This window comes from Ptychodera flava, chromosome 12 (assembly GCF_041260155.1).
Source record: "Ptychodera flava strain L36383 chromosome 12, AS_Pfla_20210202, whole genome shotgun sequence".
NCBI lineage: Eukaryota > Metazoa > Hemichordata > Enteropneusta > Ptychoderidae > Ptychodera > Ptychodera flava.
Window position 1 is genome coordinate 34,476,525 of NC_091939.1, and position 19,731 is coordinate 34,496,255.

Consider the following 19,731-nt stretch of genomic DNA (forward strand, 5'->3'; position numbering starts at 1 on the left):
TCTGTCTGTCTGTCTGTCTGTCCGTATATCTTTCCACCTGTCTGTCACTGTCTGTCCCTGTCTTTGTTCTGTCTGTCACTGGGTCTGCCTCTGTCTGTCTGTGTCTCTCTTTGTCTCTGTGTTCGTTTCTGTCTCTCTACCATTCCTCTTTCTCTCACTTGCGTACACTTATACAGAAGGTAACATCATAAAACATTTCCCTTATATGAAGAATTTACTTTTGAGTCTCCATTGTTTTGTCAAATATGGACATGTATGAACTCACTCTCATATATGCCGACTTTGGCCTTCATTTGTTAAAGCCTAAGTGGCAATAAAATGGCTCTATCAAACTTCTTTTCTTGATTGCCAGTATCGACAAGTACGTAACCATCATCATAACTGTGGTAACTTACCTCTCTGTCTCTCTCTGTCTCTGTATCGTGCCGTTTCTGTCTGTCTGTCTGTCTGTCTGTCTGTCTGTCTCTGTCTCTGTCTCTTCTCCTCCTCTGTCTCTCCTGTCTCTGTCTGTTCGTCTGTCTGTCGTCTGGTCTGTCTGTCTGTCTTGTCCTTCTCCTCTGTCTCTCTGCTCTCTCTCTCTTCTCACCTCATCTCTCTGTCTCTCTCGTCTCTCTGTCTCTCTCTGTCTCGTCTCTCTCTCTCTCTCTCTCTCTCTCTCTCTCTCTCTCTCTCTCTCTCTCTCTCTCTCTCTCTCTCTCTCCTCTCTACTCCTGGCTGACATACAGGAGGTAAGTTCATTCTCAAACGTCGTTGACCAGTTGAAGACGTCAAACCTATCACTCCATGAAAATCATAATTTGAGATATTTTTGTCTGTCACCAAACTTATTCATTTAGTATATCGCAGTGAGCTTTTATTAACAATGGTTATAAAGTTGCAGTACGTATATAAATGTGAACATCATCATAGCCGTCCTTATTTACTTTTGTTACCAATTTTACTGAGTTTAAGTTAGATACATACGTTGTATTTCCTTACCTAATGACGACTACTTTTCCCTACTGAAGACTTCACAGCTAAGTGTGTGAATATGACCAGGTCTGAGTAAGCAGTTGGGAGACAAAGTCTTCTAATATTATAAATGACTACTTTATTCTATACTAATATAATAGACAGTGGCTAATACAGTGAAGCATAACACCTTGGTGAGAGACCGTACATAGAGTCCAGTGACATGGAGTGTCTCCGTTGAAGGTGGAAAAGTCTCTTTTAGGGAAGGCGAGGTTCCCGTAGATAAAGCACTTTTGGCGGGAAAAGTGTCTATGAGTCACGAGAAAGGCACATGATGGATTAGACATATTGTCTTAGCAGATGGAATCTCTGCTTGCTAAAATAAACACTGATGTGCCTCAAAGCTTAGTCTTAGAAGGAATGCTATCAGAGTATCTATAGTAAGACACTGTACTAATAATGGCGTAATACAAGAGTATATTTCCTAACATTCCCGGGGGGAAAATTTCGCAGTGTACCAAATAATTGCAAAATCACAATGAAACGTAAAATACTGAGTAGAAATTTTGGCAGTGAAGTGTGTAATAAATGAGAAAAAGATTCTATTCTATGGAATAATATTGAGTAAATAAGGCCAATATATAAGAGTATATAGTCCGATATATACGAGTTCAGCAACAAGAGTTCACACATCGTTTAAATCTTGAATTCTGCAATGGGCGATGTTGGCTGCAGTTCTGGTCTTTGGCCTCTCGCGCCAGAAATGTTGCTGTAGTTGAGTAATAATGCGCAGATAAGTTTTCTCATGTCATCTTCATTTCCGAATGACGGGTCCGAAATTTCAGTGTCGTCAACAAGTGGGCGAGGCGTGTTTGTGAGGACGCGACCATGAAGCATATGCGAAGGGTGTGGCGGTATTGCGTCATCCGAATTTGAAGACAGATAGGTGATAGGGCGGTCGTTCAGCGTAGTTTCTATTTCTGTGATTATAATGTTCATTTCATCGAAGTTATGAATGCACGACCTAATACTTTCTTGATAATATTCTTTGTCAGTCCGATCATGCGTTCCCAAATCCACCAAACCATGGAGCGCGTTTGGGAATAAAGGACCATTCTACGCGTTTGTTAGCCATGTATTGCTTGTACGTAGGATGAGTCGAAGAGTTCGCGAAGTTCATTAGCCGCAGAGAGATATGTAGAAGTGTTGTCGAAGATCATCTTCGAAGGGAGCGATGGTCGAGCAGCGAAACGGCGGAAGGCACGTAAGAATGAAGCAGTTGATAAGTCCGATACAAGCTCGAGGTGAATTGCTCGCGTTACAGCACAAGTGAAAAGACAAATAAGCCTTTGTTTCCTTACCGTTATGAGGCATTTGACGTACGAGCGTGCCAGTAAAGTCCACACTGGTAATGGTGAACGGCGGAGCTTCGTTCACGCGGTATTTCTGAAGAGGGGCTTGCACTGGATGTTGATACGGCTTACCAGTTACCTTCAAACACTTTACACATTAGCGTATTAATTTCTTCACAGCTTGTCGTATCTTGGGGATCCGTGCCATTGACGGAGTTGAGTAACCGTTGTCTGTAGTCCGGCGTGTAGTACACATTTGTGTGCGGCTAAGATGACGAGTTCCGTAAACCGATGATGGGTTGGAAGCAGACTAGGGAATTTCGCAGCGTATTCGATCGGCGCGTTATGTAGCCTGCCACCACAGCGAAGAATATTGTCTTAATCTAAGAAGAGCACGAGTTGTCTAGCGACGTGTAGTAGTCTTCCGAGGATCGAGTATACGTCGGCGCGATATACTTCGAGTTGGAACGTCTTTAATCCATTTGTTTTCGGCGCGTTGAAGTTCTCTTGCGGTTAGGTATCCGGTTTTGCGAGCGTTGAGCTTCTTCAAATTGATACTAAGCGTAATACGATAGCGGATACATGGAGTAGTTTAGTGGAGTGAGCTGTATCTATTTGCATCGACCACGTGTTGGATTCCGATTTGAGTAGAGTGTGCGTTGTCTTCAGGAAGAGCCGCTGTGTTTGCATGTCCGTTATTAGGTACCGTTCAGTTTTACGGCTGGGGGGGGGGGGCCAGCAAAATCCAGGGGGGGTCATCATAATTTTGGAATCCGCAAAGGGGGGTCATCGCTTTTTCACTGGTAGGAAAGGGGGGTCACCACATTTTCAAAAACATAATACCAACAATTAAGTTCACTTTATGCCATGGCCATGATCGACCCTCTTTACCGGCGGGCCGCCTTCGGCGGCCCACTACAATAAATATCCGTACATTATGTATTACCCATGACCCCTTAACGGGCAGACGCCTTTGGCGGCCCACTCCAATTAGATTTACTTCATGCAATGGCCATGATTGACCCTCTTTACCGGCGGGCCGTCTGCGGCGAGCCCACTAAAATAATTGACTTTATGTAATACCCCACGGCAATCTTACCGTAAATTCCCAATTGAAGCCGCGGCTTGTATTAGAAACATTTTTGAGGGACCCCTGGGATCACGCACTTATTAATGGTAATGGCCGCGCACCTTCAGCGGCCCTGTCCAGTAAAGTCTACTTTATGCAATAGCCATGATCGACCCTCTTACCGGCGTGCCACCTTTGGTGGCCCACTAGAATAAGTTGACTTTAATACGTAATGGCCCATGACCCTCTTAACCGGAGGGCTGCCTTTGGCGAACCACTCCAATAAAGTTTACTTTACACAATGTCCATGGACATGAGTTGTCTATGGAAGTGAAGTTAAAAATTGCCTTACAGTCGTCCTAATTAACAGACGTTTCAATGGATGTGGCTGAGAAGTTTGTGCACTGGCATCGAATAAAGAGCGCCGCGTACCGGAGTTCAAATCCAAACCATGCGGGTAAATTTGACATATGGGTTTTGGTTATTTTTCACGGGGGGGGGGGGGGTCATCAATTTTTTTCGTCTGACAAAGGGGGGGTCATCTTTTTTTCACAAAAAATGCAGGGGGGGTCTATATTTTTTTGAACACCGGCGACAAGATTTTGCCGGCCCCCCCAGGCCGTAAAAACTGAACGCTCCCTTACGTTATCTCCATGTCCGAGTCTGCGAGAAACACAGCGGTGTCATCATGTCAGATAATTTGGCAAAATGGCCAATCACCACGTTGTGAGCCAATCAGCCCTTCCCACAGACAGTAGACTCTCCAAGCACGTTAGAAAATTCCACGTGTTTGCAGTCGGCTGGATTATCTTGTCCAGGGCAGTATTAAGGGAGCGTTCAGTTATTATGGCGGGGGTGGGCCGGCAAATTCTTCCTGCGCATCAGTCAAAATAAGTGAACCCCACCCTACCCATTGTACCAAAAAATTGATAGCCCCCCTTTCAAGATGACAAAAATTCATGACACCCCCCCCCCCCCACATTGCTTGAGTAAATAACTGCACACACAAACACCTCAGGGGTATGGAGTGATAGAATCTCCATGAAAAAGAGCTTATAGATTTTTTCAAATGACCTTCCTTACAAACTCAAAAGTGTTTATGCTCAGATTTCCCATTCTGACTTGCTATAATTTTGAAATTACCCCTCAAAGGGGTGGGCAGAAATTACTGGTGGATCGCAATATTTTTGCGCAAGCGTGTTTGTACATATTTTGATATTTGGATTAATTAAAAATCAGCTGTTGATAATGTTGATTCACTGTACACGGTATACATATATTTTCTCATACATGTATGATGAATCTATGTAATACTTTCTCAATGCAAAACTATATCTATGCATTTATAGATATTTGATAATTTACATAAATGTACTTAAATGAAATAGGGTTGTTACAACTGGCATGTGGACAAAAAGTTTGACCTTAGAATTTCACCAAAAATGTTCATCCACTATACATGGGAGTCAATGATAAAATTGTGAATAATTTTTTTTCCAATGAAAAACTTGGTATACTTGTGCATATACAGACGTTCAATAATTAACATAATTGTACTTGATTAGAATATGATGGTTTAAAGGTGCATATTATGTGTACAAGAAATCTGATTATGGAATATCACTGAAAATGTTCATCCACCAATACTAAAATAGGTAAACCCGTGTATTTATGTACTCTCGATTATTGATATCAATGTACTTGATTAGATTAGGGTGGTAACAAATGGATGTGTTCGCCAGAAATTGGATTTTGGAATTATACCAAAATGTAGATTCACTGTACATGGGAGTCTATGAGGAAAATATGAATAATTTTTTTCCAATACAAAACTATCAAAATCTGTGTATTTATAGACATTTGATAATTCATTTTAAAGTACTTATTAGCCTAGGATGGTTAAAGGTTGATATGTGTGCAAGAAATTAGATTTTGGAATTTCACCGAAATGCTGATTCACTATACACTGGAGTCTATGAGAAAACTAAGAATAATTTTTTTACAATGCTAAACTAAATTAATTTGTGCTTTTATAGGTGTTTGATAATTGATACAAATGTACTTGATTCAAATAGGGTATTTAAAAGTTCAGATGTGGACAACAATTATGATATTGGAATTTCATCTAAAAGTAATATTTAACTTTTCATGGTACTAGTAGTCTCAGTACATGTAACTGTTAAATAATTTCCCTGACAAAACTTGCTATATCTCTAATATGTAAGTAATAGGAATTGTTCATCGCCCTCAGTGCAGTGAGCTTGATTTACAATAAGACAAGCCTCAGAGTTGTCAAGTCAAGATGTTCATGTGACAGATAATTATACTTTTGTTCAGATTTACAGGTGAATAACTTCAGAGAATGAAATCATGCAACGAATCATTTTTATCTCCCAGAATATTTCTGAACACTGAAACTGCTTTTTGACGGGACGGATACTTATGAAAATTAAGTGACCCCCCTCTGAGCTGTTTGAAAAATACATGACCCCCTTTGCAGTTTTCAAATTTGAGGTGACCCCCCCCCTGGATTTTGCCGCCCCACCCCCAGCCATAATAACTGAACGCTCCCTAACTGTATGGAAATTCGATGATTCTCTTCACTCTAATTGCAATAAACACGGTAGTTTCTTATCGCTTCTTATCCAGCGAATAACGCTTTGATTGTCCGACCATAGGAAGCGACGTGTGATATTTACTTTATCTTTCAGCGCATCGTAGGTGAAACGGAGAAGTTTTGAACCAATAAGTGCGGCCATCAATTCTAATTGCAGTAGCGTACGTTCCTTCGTAGGAGCATGGAGGTAGGAGCGACGCGAGTCTTTGCCATAATTAATGCAGTCTGGCCCTTGTAGCGTAGGTACACCGAGGCACCGAGAGCCTTGGTGCTTGCGTCAGCGAACACGTGTATTCATGTTCATCGCGTAGATTTGTACTTCAGTGAAGTACCAGCGATTGAAGGTAATGTGAGAACCGGCGCGTAAGTCGGTTGTACGGTAGCCCAAAACTACCTGTTCTCCGCATTCAAAGTCTGCGTCGCATTCAATTGTTTTTCTCTCACATATGTCTCCGCATTCAAAGTCTGCGTCGCATTCAATTGTTTTTCTCTCACATATGTCTCCGCATTCAAAGTCTGCGTCGCATTCAATTGTTTTCTCTCACATATGTCTCCGCATTCAAAGTCTGCGTCGCAATCAAATGTTTTTCTCTCACATAAGCTAGTCTCCTGCATTCAAAGTCTGCGTCGCAATCAAATGTTTTTCTCTCACATATGTCTCCGCATTCAAAGTCTGCGTCGCATTCAATTGTTTTTCTCTCACATATGTCTCCGCATTCAAAGTCTGCGTCGCATTCAATTGTTTCTCTCTCACATATGTGTCTGCATTCAAAGTCTGCGTCGCAGTTAATTGTTCCTCTCCTAGATGGGCCACAGGCGGCCCAAACACTATTAATAAGCTTATTATTGAGTTTTTCTCAGTTTTCTCTATCAGTTCTTCTCCCTTTCTTCACGCTCTGACTGATCGTAGGAAATAAAAAGAAATTACTTTATAGCCTAACCTAGCCTCTTGACTCTTTATTTTACACCCCATTACAAGGACGTTTATCTCTCATATACACACATCTTGTAATTAATTAGTCAACATGACTAATTATGCTAATCCGTGGACTTATCAGGGATTTTATAGGTTAGTCAACATCGCGAAAGATAGGAAAGGTTACTAAAACTCCTTTTTCATTTACATCTCTATCTTTCCAATGTTGACCAACCCTTGATAAGTCCACGGATTAGCATAATTAGTTGTGTTGACTAATTAATTACAAGATGTGTATATGAGAGATAAACATCCTTGTAATGGGGTGTAAAATAAATAAAGAGTCAAGAGGCTAGGTTAGGCTATATAGTCATTTATTTTATTTACTACGATCAGTCAGAGCATGAAGAAAAGGAGAGGGACTGATAGTGACAGAGAAAACTGAGAAAAACTCAATAATAAGCTTTATTAATAGTGATTGGGCCGCCTGTGGATGGTCGTCGCAGTCAATGATTTTGTCACCAACACATGAAGGCGTTGGCAAGTTTTGGTGAGCGTGACCCTCGCTCCATGACCCATGATTGCATCCGGAAAAAGTATCACTCTTTTAGTGTTCGTGATCGTGAAAAGCTCATTTTTGAAGGTAAGTGACAAAGCAATTTATTGTATTGTAAGCTTATGGGGTTAATGATCTAGCCAAGGGGGTACGCTGCTCACCAGTATGGGCGCATCATAATGGGTCCCACATGAGCGTCCGAATGTAAAACGGCAGCCCGTCCCACAACTGCCAATACATCCAGGGCTAGACGGTGGCTAGATCATTAACCCCATAAGCTTACAATACAATGAATAACTTTGTCACTTACCTTCGAAATCAATGAGCTTTTCGCGATCACGAACACTGAAAGAGTGATACTTTTTCCGGATGCAATCATGGGTCACGCTCACAAAAACTTGCCAGCGCCCTCATGTGTTGGTGACAAAATCACTGACTGCGACGCCCATCTAGGAGAGAAACAATGAATGCGACGCAGACTTTGAATGCGGAGACATATGTGAGAGAAAAACAATTGATGCGACGCAGACTTTGAATGCGGAGACATATGTGAGAGAAAAACATTTGATTGCGACGCAGACTTTGAATGCGGAGACATATGTGAGAGAAAAACATTTGATTGCGACGCAGACTTTGAATGCGGAGATATATGTGAGAGAAAAACATTTGATTGCGACGCCAGACTTTGAATGCGGAGACATATGTGAGAGAAAAACATTTGATTGCGACGCAGACTTTGAATGCGGAGACATATGTGAGAGAAAAACAATTGATTGCGACGCAGACTTTGAATGCGGAGACCCATAAGCTTACATACAATGAATAACTTTGTCACTTACCTTCGAAATCAATGAGCTTTTCGCGATCACGAACACTGAAAGAGTGATACTTTTTCCGGATGCAATCATGGGTCATGGAGCGAGGGTCACGCTCACAAAAACTTGCCAGCGCCTCATGTGTTGGTGACAAAATCACTGACTGCGACGCCCATCTAGGAGAGAAACAATTGAATGCGACGCAGACTTTGAATGCGGAGACATATGTGAGAGAAAAACAATTGAATGCGACGCAGACTTTGAATGCGGAGACATATGTGAGAGAAAAACATTTGATTGCGACGCAGACTTTGAATGCGGAGATATATGTGAGAGAAAAACATTTGATTGCGACGCAGACTTTGAATGCGGAGACATATGTGAGAGAAAACATTGATTGCGACGCAGACTTTGAATGCAGAGACATATGTGAGAGAAAAACATTTGATTGCGACGCAGACTTTGAATGCGGAGATATATGTGAGAGAAAAACATTTGATTGCGACGCAGACTTTGAATGCGGAGACATATGTGAGAGAAAAACATTTGATTGCGACGCAGACTTTGAATGCGGAGACATATGTGAGAGAAAAACAATTGATTGCGATGCAGACTTTGAATGCGGAGACATAAGCTTATGTGAGAGAAAAACAATTGATTGCGACGCAGACTTTGAATGCGGAGACATATGTGAGAGAAAAACAATTGATTGCGACGCAGACTTTGAATGCAGAGACATATGTGAGAGGAAAACATTTGATTGCGACGCAGACTTTGAATGCGGAGACATATGTGAGAGAAAAACATTTGATTGCGACGCAGACTTTGAATGCGGAGAACAGGTAGTTTTGGGCCACCGTAGTATTGCTATGGGTGACCATTGTTTGATTAGGTCGTTTCCTAGAGGTTCATCCCAGTCAAGTTTCCTTTTCCAAAGTTCCTGTATGAACAGTTTCGCCTTTACGAGAACCGGCGATAGATATGCATAAGGGTTGAATAAGCCTGCGGTTATTTGAGCAACTTCGCGTTTAGTCACGAGGTCGTTCGAAGGAGGTTGCGTTTTCTTCATATAAGTCAATGTATCCGAGTCAGAGTTTCAGCGCATTCCGAGAACAGCCACGTTGGTGTTCATTTCGAGTGTTTTGTCGCGTTTGGCAAGCAAGCGTACTTCATTACAGTTGCATGACCAAGAGCGTAGTTTAAATCCACCGGCAGTCATGATTTTATTCGCGTCGTTGTAGTATTTCACGGCATCGGTCGCGTTTTGTACTCCAGTAACAACGTAATAATGTAAATATCACAGGCTCTAGAGTCAATGCAGGCGAACCGCTAGCCGCCACTGATACAATAAAAATCAAAAGGTGAGCAACAGCGGCAGCCATGCACGGAGACCGAGTAAATTTCAACAGACGGTTTCGCCCTCTTTTATCTCAAATACAACTTGCTTATTGGGGTCGATCGATACTCCATTTCATCAACTTCATGAAAAATCACACCAATATCCAAAATCTCTCTGTTAAGTCCATGAAAAAGCTGTGTTTTCGGAGCAGTGTCAGCTAGGAAACGCTGTTATCATACATGACCCACATTGACCTATCACGAAATGTTCTGATTGGTTGTTACTTTTAAGGGATACGTCATCCTTTCAGGGGGTGCTACACTCGAGAGATTTAGTTACACGTGATTACGTTCGATCAGTATCCGTAACGTCTTCTGACATGCAGTTTGCGAAAACTCATGCAAAATCTCTACTGGCCAGCGGGCCAGTAACTTTAAAAAATCACTGGCCCTGAAGGAAATCAACTGGTCGATCATCAGGTCAAATCCAAATATAGTGGAGATATATACCTGCGCTCAGTCTAGGGGCCAAGAATATGGGATTGAAAAATAAATAAAGACACCACTTCAAAATCCTAGCATCAAATTGTTTTTTTATGCCTTTTAATTCTTTTATTCTTTTTTAATTCTTCAAATGAAGATGACTATCAAAACCGAAAGTTGGGGCAACTGATCTCAGTGTTGAAAAACATAAATCAGTAAAAGGTTTAGCACTAACACATAAACGTTTCATTTCCTAAAATAGCCTTTCACAACAAATATTTCTAACATTGAGAAAAAGAGCACAAGCGTGGGCTTGAAACACGTCCCAACACAGAAATGCTAAGCATCCAGAACTCCGATCAGGGATTGGTAAGTTTGGTAGCACAAACGCCGGATCGCACACGGAGTCAATACAACACTTGACTCTTCAAATAACGATTCTGACTTCTCCCTTTTGAGGGACTCATCATTAAAGTCAATGAAGGGAATACAAAAAATTAGGGCAACCGATAAAGAGAAATAATACGAAATGTCCAAACCCACGTTAAAAGACAAATCACAAATTTAAAATGTAAGCGTAATCTTTACAGTGACCAACTTGAGGCAAATGGCCATCAAGGTCAATGAAAACGGTACCATGCACAATGTTTAAATATCGGACATTTACTTTTTACTATCGACGTTTGACGTCCGACATGTATCCGTCATCGTAACGATCTATATATCTGGTCTAAAATCGATACTAGACAATACAAGAATGACTTGCCTCTTGTCGCTGCACGACGGGTTTGAGAAATTGCCTATATTTTACCCCAGGCTGATACATATCGGCGATTTTAGGACTCTTTATAGCTAGGCAATTCTGGAATGACTGTGAAATCAAAGATGTTTACTCGATATTTATCGGCGATTGGGACCCCAATATCGTCACCAGAATGACTCATCTCGTGTCTCGGGCACGTGTGGTCTATTTAAAATCACCGATGTTTATCGGCGATTTCGGGACAAACGTCCGATAGGCTATATATGTCGGAGATTTGCATTGCCACCTCACAGCTCTTGCCAAGCCCGACTTCATCATTGCGGCATCAACTTCGATACTATACTTGTCAAATCGGGGGTAAATAATCGATGTATATCTGGGAGATCAAAACCTTACAGATTTGGCCCGCGGTCAAGCCAAGCCCGACTTCGATAGTCCGACTTTAATTATACGATACTAGACTTGTCTAAAAGGTGGGTAAATATCCAATATATATGGAGGTTTCACCATCTTATAAATCTGACCTTAGTTTTAGTCAAGGGTCTATGATCTGACCAAACAATTCTAATTTCGATATTGTGTTGCCCAGTAGCTGCAATATCCGATATCATATAATGTTGAAGTGTCATCAAAATCCAGTTTACCTCGACACATGCAACTCGATCGACACGCTAATATATTCTTTTATGATCACGACGAGATCTCCACCCTAACACATGTAACGTCTTTCGCTTTGATGCAGTACCATATCTTTGAATAATTGTGTCGGGTATTTAGCTTAGCAAGACTGGTAAACTTCTGTACAATAGGAAAAGCTACTGGCCCGTCTTTAGGAACAGCAGGACATATTTCAAGAGTTACTGGTACGTCCGGCATGGAAACTGCTGGTCTCCGACTATCGGGTTAGCGTGAATTCCGCACGCTGTTGTCATGTGATAACCAGACGTTGCGTGCGTGTGGAGCAGTAGTTTGTAACGTCGAATGACACTTTTACACGTAGTCATAATTACTAAAAGTATTTTTTTATAGATTTTCTAATGATTTCCGCGAATTTTGACAAGCAACGTCGTAGAGTATCACTGTAAATTGGCAATTATCTTTGAGGCAAAAAAAAGAAAATAAATTGTGCTGTTCTGTTCAGATAACATGGTTTTCAAAAATAAGGTAGGTAGGTCGGCAGGATTTTTTTTCTTTTTACAAAATATTTTTATTTTTAAATATGCATTTTTCAGGGGTTCAGGGCGCTCAAACACTGGCCATAACATTTCCAGATCAAAATGTACCATATAAAGGAAAAAACATAAGACACCCTCTTTCAAGCAAAAATCAAATGCCAAGTATCGAACGTGTGATTTTACGGATTTTTCTTTGTTTTCTTTTAGTTCCTGTTTACGTATCTCCAAAAAAATTAGGGTCGGCAGATAAAAAATAGAGTAGGTCGGGTTATCGGAACAGCACAATATTTTTTGTTTGACCTAAGAATACTTCGTATTTGCAACAGTACAAGAAGTTCTTGCTATGAGTTCCTGATACGAACGAAATGTAGTATTCCACAATATATCTGACGCCGTCACAAAGATTTCTGTAAACCATGTAAATAATTTTATCTAAGAGAATCGGCAAGTTTAATTCGAGGGTACAACGAGCTAAAGTAGTCCTCGCGTAGAGAAAATAATGTTTCTTAGAGCTTGCACGAATTTCGCTTGTTTCACATTGTACTACACATGATCAAAACGAAAACAAAATACTATAGCAGTAGCCTGTACAATATATGCTTCCACTCCCACTTGCACTAGGTGCAAACCCCCTGTTAGGTATGGCAACAAGTCAGGGTGTTGAAGAAAATTTCATTCAAAGTAAGATAAAAGTGAAAACATTAATGAGGAAAACTGTAAATCTTACTTACCAGTATGAATACGCTGCCATAGCGAAGCTTGTGGTGCGGACAAGTGAAAGTTAACCGATATTTTGAAATTACGTTTGTAAAACCGTCATCCAATCACAAGCTTCCCCTTGTGGGTCATGACCATTGACCCCAGTCAATGTGGGTCATGTATGATAATAGCGTTTCCTAGCGAACGTAATCACGTGTAACTAAATCTCTCGAGTGTAGCACCCCTGAAAGGGATGACGCATCCCTTAAAAGTAACAACCAATCAGAACATTTCGTGATAGGTCAATGTGGGTCATGTATGATAACAGCGTTTCCTAGCTGACACTTCTCCGAAAACACAGCTTTTTCATGGACTTAACAGAGAGATTTTGGATATTGGTGTGATTTTCATGAAGTTGATGAACTGGAGCATCGATCGATCCCAATAAGCAAGTTGTATTTGAGATAAAAGAGGGCGAAACCGTCTGTTGAAATTTACTCGGTCTCCGTGCATGGCTGCCGCTGTTGCTCACCTTTTGATTTTTATTGTATCAGTGGCGGCTAGCGGTTCGCCTGCATTGACTCTAGAGCCTGTGGTAAATATTATCTTTCAAATCAGCGGAAGTCGGAGTTGCGTCGCATTTTCTAAGTGAGTTTTCACGACAGCGTTCAGAATAAATGGAGAGCAGACCGCACCAAAGAAGACCATATTGAATTGATAGACTTTGAAATGCTTTCAGGGTCGCTAGTGTCTGATAGCCACAGGGATTTGGTGAATTTCCGATCAGTTTCGTCGAGGCGGACATTGAGAAACGCTTTTTCAATATTGCTGATAACGGCAGTCTCATTTTATCGAAATCCGAGTTATATAGCTGCCATATCGTTTAGCATTGGAGGATAGGAGTTGTAGTCGAATCTTTCTTAACAGATAGATAATGTCCACGAGTTAAATCATCATTAGAAACTTCTTCAATAAAGTCACGAGATATTTGCTCTTGAATAATGCGATTGTACGTGTTCAATAAATCTGGCTTTAATCTGTGTACCATGGCGCGTGTGCGTTTCTCACTAACTTGATAATGGTCGGTAGTGGCGGGTGATCTGGTTTCCAAGGAAGTTTAGCAACGTATTTACCGTCGTCGATCGTAAGTGGGTATCGCGAAATAATTCAAATTCGTTACCTTATTGTCCGTTGAGTGCTCTTCATTTCTAATTCCGATAGTTTCTAAGTCCCAGAGAGTCTGAAGTTTCGTTTCTTCTTCCATAGAGTGCGTAGCGATATGTAGAATAGTCGCGTTAGCAACGTTTAGATTGTTTCTCGCGTTTGTAGGTCCAGATAGCAGGTATCCGAATTTAGACTTCACGGGCGAAGGTCCGGGTCCTTTGATGACTTCATTTTCGATGAAGTCCCACGAGCGATCAGCGCCGATGAGAACGGAGATTTCGAAGGAGGACGCGTCCGACGGATGAGGGCTAAAAGTAGCCCCCGTAGATGGGGAAAGTCAACAAGCGGTTTCTTGATGAAGTTTTTCATGGCGGAGACATAGGCGCACGGCGAATTTTAAAATCAATTATCTGAATTTTAATGTTGAAATATGCATTTTATTAACAAATGTGCAAACGGAAATTGTGCAGCCAGATTTTGAGGCATACTGTGAACCGTGCCCATCACTACACTACACTACAGTGCAGTGCATGGCTGTGGCCGTTTAGCTCTGCTGTTACTTATACACTCGGCGAATTTTAAAATACTTGTATGTAATTGAATGGTGAAACATGCATTTATTAATAGCTGTGCAAACAGAAATCATGCGAACAGCTTTTGAGACATTCTGTGAGCAGCGCCCAGAATTCGCCATTTGTAAAAAGTTAGTAACGTTAACAGTAGAGCTGAGCGGCCACAGCCGTGCACGGGCCACTGTTCACTGTATGTCTCAATAGCTTGCCCGCACGCTTTCCGTTTGCAAAGATTTTATTAAAATGCATGTTTCAACATTAAAATTACAGACAGGTTATTTTAAAAGACGTCGTGTGCCTGTGGGTTGAGGTGAAGCATCAGCGTTACGTTGAGTAGGGGTAGGATTGCGTGAAGTTTCCGAAGTCGTAGAGGTGGATCCCTGGCCCGATTTACAGAGTGACATGTGATGCTTTCTATCACATTTGCGGCATTTTCCTTTGGACTTACAGTCGCTGACTCAGTGTTTCCGAGGCAATTGAAACACAGCCTGTTTTGTTTGACGATATCGTGTCGTTTCGTAGAATCGGTGACCCCAGTGCAATCGTTCTGATAGTCACAGTGGTCCTCGGCAAAAGGCGCAACTCTTTTCCTTCCGTCGAGTAGAGCGACGCACGGCTGAGTTAGTCACGGTACTTGAGTAAAAGGCGGCGAGTACTAGGCATTGAAGACTGTATTGATTCGTTCAATTCAGTAGCACGATTGTTGGAAGACATTATCCTTATCTCGCGTTTGAGACCCTCGCGAAATTGTTTGAACGCATGAAAAAGTTCATGCTCTAATTGACGTTGAATCATCCTCAGTAGATTGGGCGGAAGTTTTTCCAACACTATGATTAAGACCATCCATTCGAATCTTTCTTGTGGAACTGTTCAAGATGGTGAACGTCCGTTTCTAACTTATTGTGAAATGCGGTCAAACTTTCGACAGTGTAAGTGCGGTTTTCCAAAATTTGTAAAAAGCTTTGACGTAAGCTCTGTGTATTTCTTCCTGTCTGCCATATTTATCACGTAAGAGTTCTATTGCATCACCTTAACTTTTCTTTGTTGATCACAGTCCGTCTATTACCTCAGCAGGAGGACCGACGAGGTTAGCTCTCAAATACTGAAGTCGTTTGGTGTCATATAGCGAGGCGTCTTCATGTATGAGAGACATGAAGTTATCGAAAAGCTTGGCCATATCATTAATTCACTGTCAAATTTTTCAAGAGTTAGTTTCGGCAGATTATTTCCCTTGTGTCTAATAGCGGGCGTGAACTTGGTGCCGGCAACAAAGTCAACGATACATAGCAATGTTTCACTAAAGACGAACGAGAATGAAAAGTTCGTCGTATTTCCATGCATACCATTGGTCAGCTTTCGTCACATGTTGGGTGGTACCCTACTTAATTGGTAATCGTCAGTTCTGTTCGTCGCCTTTCGTCTCATTATAATATTCGGTCCGTTCGTTATAATATTCGGTACTGCTTTGAATCGACACCACAGTGCAGCTGCATTCATGCCATCCAATCAGAAACGGGCTTCATGCAGACAGATGGGTGTCAGGACGGTAATGTCAATCGATAAAATTACATGTCATTCACCTACTTGAAGGAAGGTCCCGACATCATGTGTGCGAAGGTGTTCTAAATGCCCTATTTATTGCCATGGGACCGTATCAAACATTCAGTATCAGGTAAACCGAGGTTCATGGCGGCAACGTACCACTTAAGGATGTACGAGCAGTACACGAGCGAGGAATTTGTCCCTTCCTGAAGGATTACATTGAAAGTTGCTGATAAAGCAACTTCTACTATTGTCATTTTCATGAAATTTGCACAAAGCTCACTCAAATGAAATAAATAATGCTGATCAAATAAAATTTTATGGTCACAGTGCTAAATTTGAGATAAAAAGCATTGAATTATTTCTGCCATAGAAAAATGCATCGATGAAAAAAGCCGACTCAACATTTTCCTCATAAATGTTAACACTGCGGCGACTGCTTCCTTTCTACTAAGGTTTGCACGACCTCGCTCAGCCGTCGGATCGCGCGAACATCTGGTTTTTATCAATAACCAGACGATCGGTTCTCTCGAGAACGATCCATGAAATATTGGGCAAAGTGAGAAAATACCTCAATGTGTAGCAACCTGGGGTGTTCGTTATTTACATATCAAAGAAAAAATGCATTTCATGAATTTATTATCTGAATAGAATCATGAAATACATATGAAAAATGAAGTGCGAGTGAATGTTATTTGTCATCGGCGGTGTTTACTGTTTCTCTGCCTGGGAAACATGCGTCCGTTCGTGTGACCTCAAAGTGTTTATACTGTACGCAAACATTAGAAATTTTAGACGGCACATCTGTTGCCGCTGACGTCAAACATTGGTTCGTAAAGCTCATCTCTTTCTCTCGCTTGTATATTACAGGCAGTGAGAAACCACGATGCAACAAGAAATAGAGCGTAGACAGGAATACTATGAAACGAGTATTGCCGGTGGTACCGTGAACAGACCATACACAGACCTACGAACTGGTAATTTCGATCTTTTACCGGAGTTCATTGGTCCAGAGCTGGGGCTTATCAACCCGCTGCCAGACGATGCTTCAGAAGTCAAATGGTTTTTGCAAATATTCGACGAGGATCTGATAAGATTCATTACCCGATGCACTAATCGTTACGCTAGACAGAGGAGAAGGGCAAATGCGAGGGAACGGCAAAGATCGGCCTGGACACCGACGACAGTTGTCAAAATGAGAGCATTCATTGGAGTGATGGCGCTGTTCAGAATTTGCTGGCAGCCTGAAATCCAGCTGAATTGGTCGGACCATGTTTGCTTCGGTCATAATTTCGTCAAGAGAACTTTTTCCCGTGATCGCTTAAGCTACTGATGCGATATTTATACTACAGCACACAGCCCTACTGTGCTCGTAACACAGCCATGTATACAGCCCAAAAAATAAGTGAGAAACGGGATAGGATGTTGAAAGTACGAAATGTCATTGATCGAGTGAATGCAAACAGCCGAATGCACCGGAGCCCGATGTGCGAACTGGCAATCGACGAAGGAGTCATCCCCTACCGGGGCCGCACAAAGAATGTTCTCTACAATCCAGCAAAACCGCACAAATATGGAATGAGAGTTTACACTCTCAGTGAGCCCGCCACGGGTTACGTTTTCAACGACGAAGTCCATCAACCTGTCGCTGATAACTGTCATCACCCGCTTGATCCCGATGCTGCAGACGACCCCCGAGTTTTCAGGGAAACAGACCTGGGAAAGTTGTTTCCCGGCTGATTCGACCTTACTATGAGTTAGGACATCATGTCATTATGGACTCATATTACACTTCTGCCCCGTTGTTTGACCATCTCTACGTGCATAATATTGCTGCCACGGGAACCTGCAGAATGTACACCTTAGGCTTACCCGATGAAGTAAAGAATGCCGAAAACTATGATCCACAAGTCGTACCGCCTGATGCTGACGACGAAGAGCGATGGCCACATGGTAGTTTCTCGGTATTTCAAGACGGCGCAATGACAGTATGTGCCTGGAAAGACACAAAAATGGTGAAATTTATGAGTACGGCAGTCTCTGCACGGAGACCGAATCGAGCGCTAGTGAGGCGCCGATGTAAAGATAAAAGAACCGGTGCTTTTGAACGACTTGAAGTACTATGCCCGAACGTTGCTGTAATGTACAATCAGTACTTCAGAGGTGTTGACTTGACCGATCAACAGCTGGCTTACTACACGCCAGGTCGATCATCGCCACGGTGGCACAGAGCTGTGTTTTCCACGAGCTGAACAAGGCACTCATGAACGCTTTCCACAACATGGCATCAGTTCATGGATACGGTCAAAGTGGATCGAGATACAGACGTCAGCTCATGTTTCGCGCCCAAGTAGCAAAACAGCTGATCGGTAATTTCTCATCTCGGCAACGTCCCCCAAGAGGAACTAGTCTGACGGCACCACGTCTCATTCCTACCAATGTTGAAAGAGTTGGTCATCGAATGGGTCGCAATCCGGACGGAAGACGTAGTTGCGTGATGTGTCGACGTGCAGGACGGATAGTAGGCCATGGAACTCGTCCCAATCGTGTTCATGAGACAATCAACTGTTGCCTCACCTGCCAGTTACCACTGTGTCACCCACGGTACAGACAAGCGTGCTGGCGAGAGCACAATGTGTGAATGCCGTTTGCAGAGGACCGCAGAACTTGACTATGCACGGACTGAACATTTGTCGGTATTACAACCCTTTATTACACAGTTGACATGGAAATAAAAAAACATTCACTCGCAAACTATCGGTGAGTACGATGTACTTTGTGTATGGTTGTGTGAAGTGAATGATTGAGTCTAACACGTTTGCGTTTGGGGTAAAGATCGAGTTACAACGATGATTGCATCGGACGATCGCAAGACAAGGTCTCAGCCAGAGCAGTTCCTGTTTTGGCAGAGAGCGAGTCGGTGTGCGATGAAAAATGCATCTGAGTAGCTAACAGTCGATTTCCCCGGTCTGTAATCTCTCAAATGCGTAATAAAAATATTTTTTATTATGCAAATAGTATTCGACATTTACATACGGCTCCCTACGCTGTACGAACCTCGAATACATCAACACAGTAAAGATCACATGTCAGCTCAGGGTAGTTCAGACCATAACTGCTCAAACTGACAGCTGCCAACTGACAAACATGGAAACATGAGATCGGCCTTGTGGGAACCCGTCGCCTCAGTGTTAACATTCACTGTCTTGTATCTCACAAACGAGCGCAGTGACCCCGTATTTTTACGCATTTTGATTATACTTACAAAGAAGAATCCCAAAATCGACAATTTAGAGAAATGACATTACTTTCAGTTTTCGGCTCATACATCCCTAACAATCAAATATAAGCGGTAACCGGCATGATACTTTATCAAAATATTTTGCATTTGAATGTAATGCGATCATCAACCTATACCCAGTACAGGTGAAATGTAAATCAGTGGCCGAGTTTGTAAGTTGGACTGACAAGGCAAGTTGCAGCTGTTTGAACCGATTGTGATACCATGGAAAAGACTAGTACAATAATACAGATGAGACATGACGAAAGCAAGTAGTGGCAACATATATAGTCATACTCACTGAGTTGAAATAAAACTGGTAAAGACTGTCGATTGCTTTTTAATCACATAATGTTGATTTATAAAGATGCGTATTTTTTTGTTCTTTCAGATCAAAATCAAAATACAAAAACAAATCATACCTTTCATTTCCATCCCG

General features: G+C 41.9%; 1 protein-coding gene across 1 annotated transcript; it reads left to right on the plus strand.

The window, feature by feature from the left end:
- Positions 1 to 17,787: 17,787 nt before the first annotated feature.
- Positions 17,788 to 18,264, plus strand: LOC139146288 (uncharacterized). The gene has a single exon (XM_070717696.1). The coding sequence runs from the start codon at positions 17,788 to 17,790 to the stop codon at positions 18,262 to 18,264; it is 477 nt and encodes a 158-aa protein (XP_070573797.1).
- Positions 18,265 to 19,731: the final 1,467 nt, after the last annotated feature.

Excerpts from the sequence above, each read along its gene's own strand:
- LOC139146288 (XM_070717696.1), top strand. The coding sequence starts at position 17,788 with ATGGACTCATATTACACTTCTGCCCCGTTGTTTGACCATCTCTACGTG.